The 12,279-nt window shown below is 37.3% G+C and overlaps 1 protein-coding gene across 4 annotated transcripts in view; it reads right to left on the reverse strand.

Moving 5' to 3' along the window:
- The window catches only part of utrn (utrophin), a 286,896-nt gene that overhangs the window by 262,463 nt on the left and 12,154 nt on the right, over positions 1-12,279 (reverse strand). The window contains exon 2 of one of the 4 annotated variants that reach the window (XM_067372390.1): positions 143-433. The exons of the other annotated variants lie outside the window; for them this stretch is intronic. Coding sequence (XP_067228491.1) covers positions 143-224 — 82 coding nt within the window. The 5' untranslated portion in view covers positions 225-433. The remainder of the gene's footprint in view (positions 1-142; positions 434-12,279) is intronic. 4 annotated transcript variants of the gene reach the window in all.

The following is a 12,279-nucleotide window of genomic DNA, read 5'->3' on the forward strand; positions in this document are numbered from 1 at the left end:
ACAACACACAGAATGATGTGTGCAGTATCTGAAAGTGTGTGTTCAAGCTTCAGAATTACCTGAGTACAACTGAAGCTGAAACAAAAAAACTACAATTGCAAAAGCTTTTTGTGAATCAGGAAGTAAAAGAGTGCGCGCTTACCTAACAGAGGAAAAGAAAACTTCTTCCTGTGCTTTCTGAAAAAGCTACGCTTTCTCCACGGCAACCACTTACTCATGTTCATAAAGTGCGCTCCATAGAGAAGGAGAATGAGATGATGGGGAGATATACAGAGAAAAACAACAAACAGGAACTTCAAATGATGTCTGGGAAAAGTGATGCTGAATGCAATGCATGCTGGGAGTAAACAAAGAGAACCTGTGGTGGGTTCCTCTCAAACTGGTGTGTCAATCAAATTCGATTCACATCCTGTCAGAGTGACGAACCAGACATCTGACAGAAACACACACAATAAAACACTCAGAAAAGACACACACACACACACAGGGCACCAGAAGCAACCATTCTAAATATATGATCAACTTCCTTTTTTTTTTTTTTTCTTTTTTTTTTTTTTTACACACGACTAAAATGTTTCTTACTCTTACACACAGACTAGTTCCTAGAGATGAAGTCATGAAGATACTATAGCTGTGTCTCAAAACCTAGCGCTCTGCCTACCAAACATTTGAGCAAGAGTTTGCATCTCAGAACCATGTAAGCTCACATTTTAGTGATTTGCCTAATTAGAAAGTGTCATTTGTCAAAAAATAAAACATAAAAAATCTATCCAGCTAGTAACAACAAAACCTAGCACATTTTTGGGACATATTTTATATATATAGTGTTTGGAGGCTATTACATGGACAAAAGATGTAAATCCTCTATATTTTGAACAGGAACTCCGTCCCCCCTTGAGATTCACTCCCAGGACTAATTAACTAGTCAGGTGTCAGGCACAAATTAACTAAACAACTTAACTAGTTGACTAGTTAACTAACTAAAATCCCCAAATTAACTAGTTAACTGACTAGAAAGTGTCAGGCACAAACCTAGCAAGCTAGTACCCTCAAAATTTTGAATGTTAGCATATTAGCGAGTGACCTGACTAGAAAGTATCATAGGCACAAAACTAGCAAGCTAGTAACCTCAAAATCTTGCCTGCTAGCATATTAACAAGTCGCCTGAAAATTAAGTGTCATAGGCACAAACCTAGCGAGCTAGTAACCTCAAAATCTTGCACTCTAGCATATTAGCAAATCACCTGACTGGAAGCTGTTACAGGCACAAAACTAGAAAGCTAATAACCTCAACACCTTGCACACTAGCATATTAACAAGTTATCTGACTAGAAAGTGTAATAGGCACAAAACTAGCAAGCTACTAACCTCAAAATCTTGCACGTTAGCATATTAACAAGTCGCCTGACTAGAAAGTGTCATATGCACACACCTAACAAGCTAATAACATCAAAATCTTGCACTCCAGCATATTAGCTGCTCGCCTGAGTGCCATTGGCACAAAACTAGCAAACTACTAACCTCAAAATTTTATACATTACAAGTCGCCTGACTAGAAAGTGTCATAAGCACAAACCTAGCAAGCTAGTAACCTCAAAATCTTGCACTCTAGCATATTAGCTAGTCACCTGAGTGTCATACGCACAAAAGTAGCAAACTTCTAAGCTCAAATTTTTTCAAGTTAGCATATTAACAAGTCACCTGACAAGAAAGTGTCATAGGCACAAACCTAGCAAGCTAGTAACCTCAAAACCTTGACTAAATATATATATATATATATATATATATATATATATATATATAGGCATAATAGACAGTGGTTTTGGGCACTGAATGTGTGGAACTCTCCAAAAAACAAAAACTGAGCCTAAGCTGACAATCATTTTTGAGCATCACATGCACAAAATGTCTCAAACCTTGCAAATTGCTTACCTAGACAACATTTTATGGCAGAGTATCTGTGACATGCACCACAAAATCGAGAGGGCCCCATAGATGGCATTGGTGGGCATCACAGGGGTGAAATGCATTTTAAAATTTAGCAAAATGGCCACCTAGGACTATTTTGGGCTCCCCAGGTGCAAAACTAATGTATAGGTAGACCACATGTTTTCCACTCATTTCTTGGATCCCAAAGCACCATCTGTTGTGTTCCTATCGGACATGAATGACTCATTACGGATTGGGCTGGGCAGAGTAAATATCTGAGTCACTGCATGGGGTCTGAAAACACATGGCCTATGGATTCATTTGTTGATTCTGCTCTCCTCTGAGGTGTTACGAAGGTCAGGATGTGCTACGAACAACTGAAAACACATACACACACACACATATAACAGGAACAGAGAGAACTGTAGGAAGGTTGTTTTCTCTTGCATTTTCACTTTCCAGTTCTTGTTAATGAAGGACACGAGGTTGGGTTATCTCACGTGACGTCCTTGACTGTAAATCGAACAGAGTGGGCAGGGCACGTGCGTGTTTATTTAACTGCAGCAGGACTTCTCATTTACATTGTTTTGTCTTCATTATATGCGTAGTATATTATGTGGTTTAAAGCATTATTTGGCCCAAAAATGAAAACTGTCAATTCACCCTCATGTTATTCCAAACCAATAAGACTTTTGTTCATCTTTGAAACACAAATGAAGATATTTGTATAATTCTCTCATCATTTTTGTTCATCCATAAAATTCCACACATCCGAAACCTTTCATTTTTGATGTGCAAGTTTGTTCTTGCATATGTTTTCGAGCACATTTGTTGTGCTCCATGTATACGTGTTCATCAATGTTTATTTGTGAATAAAAGCCTAATTTAAATGCTCATCCTCGTAAGCAATTGTGTCTCTTCATAAAACGTCCAAGTCCATGCCCAGCATTCTGCTATGGATGCGCTTGACCAATATTGAAGTCAAATACCGCCTTGCTTTAGTAGGAAATACTCCTTAGCAAACTTTATGACTTTTTTAATCATAATGGTGCAGACTTGTTTTTTTGCAAAGATCTCTGAGTTACAGTAGCAGGGTTACAGTGAAGAAAGAGAGATGTGGTGAATTGCAGCTGGACAGAATAGTGAAACAGGGCGTGGAGTGGTGCATGCTGGGAACATGGGGTGAGACTTTACCCTCATGACACACACTACACCCTCTGTCCCTCCATTCAGAGAGCATAAGAGAGGAAAAATGTACTGCCCTTAACAAGTACCATCAGCTCTGTTTTATATTTTGCAGTTGACTTGCTGTTGTTTTCTGTTTTGCTTGTGTTTTCCATTTTGTGAATTTCATTTAAACACACACAGAGAGAGAGAGAGAGAGAGAGAGAGAGAGAGAGAGAGAGAGAGAGAGAGAGAGAGAGAGTTAATTTGTTCTGAAGGAACACTTCAGATTTGATTGAACTTCTGCTTTGGATAATATGTACATTTTGTGTGTGTTAATGTATTAACTAATAAAAAAAAATAAAAAAATAAAAATAAAACCTTATTGAGAAGTGTTACCATTAAAAGTTGTATCTGTTTCTATTTAATGACCTGAGCTAACATAAAATAGCAATTAACTGTGTGTGTGTGTGTGTGTGTGTGTGTGTGTGTGTGTGTGTGTGTGTGTGTGTGTGTGTGTGTGTGTGTGTGTGTGTGTGTGTGTGTGTGTGTGTGTGTGTGTGTGTGTGTGTGTGTGTGTGTGTGTGTGTGTGTGTGTGTGTGTGTGTGTGTGTGTGTGTGTGTGTGTTGGAAAATCATTAAGGAGCGCGTGAGGTGAGCTGGACATCTAGAGAGAATGACAGTGTAATATGAGCTGTGTGTTGGTGGAACAGCCACTGGAAAACCACAGTGAATCATTTCACATACCCTAACCTACTGACGTTCAGTGGAGGAAATGCAATCACACACACACACACACACACACACGTTTCAAAACTTTATTATTTTTATACTGTTATATAAATGAGGATGTCGCCGAAAGGAGGTTTTGGCAGGTTTAGCTCACTTCTGGGTACAAATTTGTCTCAAAATATGGTTAAGTAGGCACACACACACACACACAGAGTCTCTCCATAATGACAGCTCTGAATATAGACTTTCCCTTTCTCAGCTCACCACACCCTCCTCAGATATTCACACACACGGGTGGTGACATCAGTCACGATGAGGGAATGCAGGAACTTCATTTCTCTCCATTTTCACTGTCCTTTATTGTTTCTTCACTGCTTGCACTTTGATTAGTGGTGTTTACCAAGTCAAACATCATTATTACAACAGATCATACTGATTTGATCAAAGCTTAAACTCTCAGTATTCAACTTCAGGCCTGTTCACACCAAGATGAATGTTAAATGTTAAAATTCGGTGTGATTAACATTTGTTCAGGCAGACACAAACATTCACATGACATCAATGCAACTTTTTTTTAACACAAGAAGTGTTCTTATCTCTTTTCCATTATAGGCATAAACACACACTTTCAGGCATCTATATTCACTAAATGTTTATAGAAAAGCAATAAGGTTCCTGAGGTGAGCTAATATGGTCATAAATGAAGGGTGTTTGTTAGGCATGATGTGAAGCAAAGTAACCCTTTCCCAGACATCCCACCCTGCAAAAACTCATTTCCGGGAGATGTCACCATCCCCCCACCCTCATAGCAATCAATAACAGAAGTGATCTAAATATTAAAAAAAAGAAATGTACATATCTTCTGTGGAAGTCTCAGGACCAAAAAAAATGTTGTCCATTCATTGCATTTGGTCCGAATGTAATGATACGATACCCGTATGTGCCTACCCTTATACCCGTCACATATACCCTGAACACTCGGTTGATTAACCTAAACCTTGCTTACTCGAGGTATGCTGGTTCCAAAAACCCATCCGGGAGTAAGTTCAGCCAACCCAGAGAATGGTCCCGGTTTACACACAAGACATTCTCAACAGAGCAACGAATCGATGATTCACCATGGAAACAGACACTAAGAAATAGTGCACCATTCTAATTCCTTCTTCGTCTTTAGTTCAATGGCAATTTACATAAATTACTTAGTGCATTTCGCCACCTATTTGGTGGTTATGTAATTATTTGTTCAATCTTTTCATTTAATTAGCAATCTTTATTCACTGACAATAAGAATCATATTGTTTGTTGCTAATTATTTAATAAGATATCACAAATTTATTTTACTATAGAAATTATAGCATAGAAAACATCCTGTTATAAAAAAGCAGATCCAGGTAATAAAATACACATATTATAATTAAAAATGACCGCTTATATATATTATATATATTATATATTATATATATATATGGTTAGTCATCTCACGATCCGATTCAGATTCTGAGAGTCACGATCCGATTCCAAAAAAATTGAATTTTGATCTACTTTTTTTATTATTATTAATTAATTAGTTTACCGACTTAAAAACCTTACAATCCTTACATTTAAATATCCTTACATAAGTAATTATAAGTAGGCCTACTTTTTAAAATAATTACAAATTGAACAAAAATAATTAAAACATTAAAATAATATGTTAAGAATTTTAAACTAATATAACTTCAAAACATACAAGCATGTAGTAAATAATAAATAGGAGCAATTAAACATTATGAGCAATAAACAAAGAGTGCTTTCAGTATTTAAGATTATCTGAACCGTTTCTTTATCATGTTTATTGTCATTCGTTTGTTACATCATAGACAGCGGGAGATCTAATAAGTTGTATTTGCACACGGACCTCTTTTGAAATATAAGTAATGAGGTTTATCCTGTCCAGTTAATCCCTTAAGACAAAACTGGCTGTGTTTAGGCTACATTAATTTTGCGTCATAAAACCATTTTGAGACGCAAGTAGCCTACATTAACCCACTTACACGATCCGGAATCGTTAGAGAGAGAATCGCGATGCATCGATGGATTGTTTTTTTCTCCCACCCTATATTGTTCAGAACATCAGAACACCTCTTAAGCAAACTAACCCTGGAACATGAGCTGCCTCAGAGCATGAGACTATGCAGAGTTGTAGACAGACGTTAGTCACCGAGCACCACAAACAAACAACTGCTGCCTTTTACAGTTCCTCCTGAACCAAAGCAACCAGCTTATGCTGCGTTCATGTCATCGTAGCTGTAATTATGAGATGGCAACCCATAATGTTCTTCCCGAAGCTGTTCATATCCTCAGACTCGAATTTATGCATTTCTATGTCAACGCCGAAATGAATCTGCAGCAGCCAGGTGGTACAACTAGAGCTCTGTAAGTTGTTTACATTCATTATTATTGTAATGTTATGTGCTTTGAGACATCAGGTCATTTAAAACCATCTCTTGTGATGTTGTACAGAATCTGCTGTGAGCTTTCATGTGTTTTGAAGGAGGTGGAAATACTCTGAAGGGAGGGTGGGATTTCATGCTTTCAAAGCTAGCTTGCTATAGCTAGCTGCTCCGAAATTACCTACCCTACCTTTAACAACCAGGTGGAAACCAAGTGCTCGTTCGATTTGCAGGATATTGTATATAATCTCTGCGCTTCAGGGAGGCGCTATCAGTATGTGGAAGACTGCCTTCAGTATTCACAATATACTCATACAGCACGCCTTGTTTTGTTTACCATACAAAACAAATATTAAAGCCAAAAATATATGTACTAATATGTTACTTTTTATTAATAAAATCATTAAATTACATCCTTCCACCAGAAAATACTCCCTGACAGTGATTTATTTAATAAATACATTATATGAAATACATAGAACGATTTTGATAGTATATTGTTTGTTTACATTGCTAAGGGTGTTGTGCAGCGATACACAGATCTGTTCGGTGAAGCGGTCATAGCCATGCTTCATCATAAATAAAACACGCTATTAACCAATCAGCATCAAGGACCGGAACTATCCGTTTTATAATAATATTTATTTCAAAATGAAGTGACCGCTGAATATAATAGCTGCTTTCCTCTCAGTGTCAAACGAATAATACAATTCACTCCGAGTGTGTATTGTGTCAGGTCTACATATTTCACACGGTGACGTTTAACGTGGACGGACACACACACACACACACACACACACACACACACACACACAGAGGCCAGTCATGATAGAGTTTAATGAGGCCCAAAACAATAGACTGTGTTTCCTGCTTCTATTACTACTGTTTCCCATTCAATAATATCCTGAACACATCCTGGTCACATACACAAGCCGGCCAATGACAGCAGCAGAACAGAGAGAAAGAGAGGTGTGTGTGTGTGTGTGTGTGTGTGTGTGATGAGATCGCCTTGGGTGAATTTCCTTTATTTGCTTACTTGGTTTTCCATGGTTCAAGGTTTCAGGTGACACACAAACACATGGTGTCCGTTTCACAAGAACAATCTCAGGTAATAAGGTCACTGAACTCTCGGCAGGGTGTCAAAAGCACGGTCTACTGGGTCAATTTTGCCCTTTACCCAGCATGCTTGGCAAAAACTTGAGTCAGATGGGAGATACTGACATATATATAAAGTTACACTCCGAACTATAAACTCACAATGTGAGATATGAAGTCACAGTTACTCTTTTCTTCACTAGACAACAGGCACTAATTTCACTTCCTCACTTTCACTTTTCACTGAGTAATATACAAGAGCTTTCAGCTGACCGAACACAGCAGTGATATGAAAAGGACACACTAGTGATTTGACAACACAATGGTTAATTCAACACTATTGACCCTCACACAGTATGTTCAGTGAGAGCTTTGATGCACATATCTGAAAGCTTCCCAAAAAATGGAAAGATGTAATTTGATTGTCTAGTTTCTGGGGTTCTAGTTAGTTCTAGTACAGGTCTTCACTAGTTCATTCAGAAACACAATAGGCTGGTAGAATTAGAGCTTCTAAGGATAAAGTAATCAGTAAATAAGTGGTATTGAGTTGAAATATAAAAAGTTGCTGTTTGGATTTAAATAGGCAAATACTTAATAGTCTATGACTGGATCATTATTAGCATGTTATATGTTTGACAACAGTTCTTCTAACCCAATAAACAATATTAAATTGTAAAAAAAAAAACAAGATCTTGACCAAAAATTCATGCACCTTTTGATGGAAATAACATCACAACATTTATTTCCATCAAGAAGTGCATCAATTTTTGCTCAAGATCTTGTATTGTCAATGCAAGAGTCGAGCACTCTGTAAAGTCTCCTCCAGCACATCCCAAAGACTTTCAACGAATGTAAGGTCTGGACTCAGAGGTGCCGATTCATGTCTGAAAATTATTCTTCAATTAATATTTATACTTTTTAGAGTGAATTGGTATTTAACTTAGTGCTGGGTGGTATGACCAAAAATTTATATCACGGCATTTTTCAAAATTATATCGGTTTCATGATATATGACGGGTTTTTTTCCCCCTATGCATGACCGGGTGTTAACCACATTTTCTACTGATTGAGAGAGGAAATAATGCAGTAGATTGACTAGAATGCCCTGTTACTGTCATGATGAGTGAATATTGTAGAAAAATTCCACACTAGAGTTAATACAGGTTTACAAAGCCCCACAAAATGATGCTGTGGGGAGACAACAACCAATAAAACACCTGCAACACTCATGAATATTAAAATATGACCATGGAGATACAAAAAAAAGGGCACCTTAAGCATTTTAAAAATCTAACCCTATATAACAACAAATTGCCAAAACCAGGGAAGAACATTTAAACTATACAAGGATATTTTCAGCACATTTAAGAGAACTACAGTCTCTGAACAAATGACACATGTAAGTTTAACACAGAAAGCAGTTAATTTTTTGTCCATTCTTCTTTGAATTGTCAGTCTATTTATTAACTAAATCGTCTTTTGTGTAGCAGAATAACCCATCATGTCATTGTTCACGTGTCCTTTGCATAACGTTACATTTCATTTGAAGACGACGTGATGAAATATGCACGCATACACGCTGCTGGTTCATGTTTAGAGCACTAGAGCATATAAAATAGGTCCATAAAAAACTTAAACACGCTCACTCCGGTCTATGTAATATGATCCATGTGGAGAATGTTGTTAATCTCATCATGGTGCTCCACGCAGAAACCGCTCTATCTCGCTCGCTGCATGTTGGTTGAATTCTCTGCTGTAATCAAGGGCTGAATCCGAAATCGTCCCCTATAACCTCGAATAGGGCATTATTTTAGTCAACAGCCATTTGTAGTGGTGTTCGACACCATAGTGGATGTTATTGAGTGCACTCATTCAATCTCACATTGCACCACAATAACGAGTGTAACGAGTCCGAATTCAGTCACTCGTTTTCATTCACTCTTTCAAGTGAACAATATAAGTGGATAATGTAGGGAATAGTGAATGAGGCTTTAGGGGGTGATTTCGGACTTACCATAGGCTGTGATGCGATCTCAGCTGTGCTCTCACTACAGTGCTACAGTGAAACAGGACGCTCTCAAACAGTGACGGGCTGTGCCACGTTCCGAACCTTGGTTAAGCGACACGTACCAGTATTGCGGTATCATCAAAATTCATATCATAACAAAAATAAATACCGGTATTCGGTATGAACCGGTATACCGCCCAGCACTAATTTAACTCTAGCAATACCTATAATGATAACTATATTAAACTTAAAACCCAAACTTATATATTTTGCTGCTGAGCAGGCACTGGTATTTCCTTCAAGGAAAGTAAATCAGAGAACTCAATGCCTTAACAGCATGTAAAAACAAATGCAACTCTGATTGGATGCTTTATATGACGGACTCTTCCTATCCAAGCAGGCAGTTTTTGGGCAGTATAAGCTGCAAACTAGACTAGACCATCCAGACAGTCAGAGATCTGGCTCTGCTGCAAGTACAGGCAGTGGAACTGACAGACAGATCTGGCCATGAGCGCCACTTATATAACACTTGGCTGCAGTAAAGGGACCCGTCTCACCTCGCTTTACAATACAGTGTGTGAGAGAGAGCAAGAATGTGAGTGTATTTGGACGGGGGGACATAGATGAAAGAGAGAGACAGAGACGTGGAAGAAAAGACGAAGAACCTCAGTGTGATGGGAGGGAAAAAGAAGCAGTGTGTGTGTGTGTGAGTGAGAGAGAGAGAGAGAGAGAGAGAGAGAGAGAGAGAGGTTGGTTAAAGCCCCTGTGTGAGCTGGCAGAGCTTCCAACCTGTGCAGAGAACAAATTAGTCCAGACAAATTAGAGTACAGAGAATGTGCCGACGCCAGAACTGCATTACCCAGCATTCTTTGGGAAAATGACAAACTATACTAGAATTCATTTTCTTAAAGATTTTTGAAAGAAATTAATACTTACATTCAGCAAGAATGCATTAAATTTATCAAAAATGACAGTCAAGATATTTATGTTACAAAAGATATTTCTTTTAAACTTTATATTCTTGAAAATGTATCAGTTTTCAACACTGATAATAATCAGAAATGTTCCTTGAGCAGCAAATCAGCATGCAAAAAAAATTCAAAATTGCCTTTTTGTAGAGTATTCATGTAAACACAGTTGGTTATGTTTTTAATAAGTATGCAGTTGAGACAAAACAAAACATGTGTATCCTTTAATAAGGATTAATCTATATGTAATGAGTACAGTAAGACTATGCAGTGTTATATGCAGTGTTAGTTTACATTTTTTTGTTGTAGGCTAATACTTATCTGAATACCACTGTTAGAATATCTTCTTGAATTATTATTTTTTTTTTCATTCATTATTTGTTCATTTTGTGTGCAATTAGTTTCTTTGTTCTTAATGTATTGCTGAATGTTTACTTGTCTTATGTAATTATTTTAGAACCTTTTTCTTACATTAGTTAAAGATAATTGTGACATATCATAAAATTAGACTTTGATCATATTGCTCACCAATAATCATGTTAAAGGTGCCGAAGAACATCTTTTTAAAAGATGTAAAATAAGTCTAAGGTGTCCCCTGAATGTGTCTTTGAAGTTTCAGCTCAAAATACCCCATAGATTTTTTTTTTATTATTTTTTTTTAACTGCCTATTTTGGGGCATCATTAAATATGAGCCGATTTAGGCTGCGGCCCCTTTAAATGCTCACGCTCCCGCCCCTGGAGCTCGCGCTTACCTTAAACAGCATAAACAAAGTTCACACAGCTAATATAACCCTCAAAATTGTTCTTTACAAAGTGTTCGTCATGCAGCATGTCTAATCACACAAGTATAGTATTTATTTGGATGTTTACATTTGATTCTGAATGAGTTTGATGGTGCTCTGTGGCTAAAGCTAACATTACACACTGTTGGAGAGATTTATAAAGAATGAAGTTGTGTTTATGAATTATACAGACTGCAAGTGTTTAAAAAATGAAAATAACGACAGTCTTGTCTCTGTGAATACAGTAAGAAACGATGGTAACTTTAACCACATTTAACAGTACATTAGCAACATGCTAACGAAACATTTAGAAAGACAATTTACAAATATCACTAAAAATATCATGTTATGGATCATGGATCATGTCAGTTATTATTGCTCCATCTGTTGTCCTTGCTTGCTTACCTAGTCTGATGATTCAGCTGTGCACAGATCCAGACGTCCTGCCCTTGTCTAATGCTTGAACATGAGCTGGCATATGCAAATATTGGGGTCTTACATATTAATGGTCCCGACTGTTACGTCACAGTCGTTGTTATGTTGAGATTCGCCTGTTCTTCTGAGGTCTTTTAAACAAATGAGATTTATATAAGAAGGAGGAAACAATGGAGTTTGAGACTCACTGTATGTTATTTCCATGTAATGAACTCTTGTTATTCGACTATGCCAAGATAAACTAAGTTTTTAATTCTAGGGCACCTTTAAATAATCTTGATTTCAATACTGACCAAAAATAACTGTGATTATGATTTTTGCCAAAATCGAGCAGCCCTACATTACAGCTTATTCTCAGCAAAAACTGCCCACTTAGAAAACCATATAACCAAATAAATCATAATATACAGCTCTGCTGACTGATATTGATTTTACTGGTACTAACAAATCTCTGACACCACTAACCTAGCCAGTTAGTTCATTAGTTAGTTCAACCTGGTTTCTTGTAAAAATGACTAGGTTTCCAGGCAGACCTGTAAAACCTGTGAACTCTGTCTCTGATACAGGAAGTTGCGTAAAGTCAATCAGCTTTCCAGATTGAGAAAGCACTTCCCGTTTGTGTGTGCAATATGCAGTCCCTCACTGGACAGTTGTCAGTGACTAAATAGTTGATAATTAAACTAATATCTTACCCAGAACAGTGGCACTGACCTAGAAACCTTACAGAAAAACC

This window comes from Chanodichthys erythropterus, chromosome 20 (genome assembly GCF_024489055.1).
Source record: "Chanodichthys erythropterus isolate Z2021 chromosome 20, ASM2448905v1, whole genome shotgun sequence".
NCBI lineage: Eukaryota > Metazoa > Chordata > Actinopteri > Cypriniformes > Xenocyprididae > Chanodichthys > Chanodichthys erythropterus.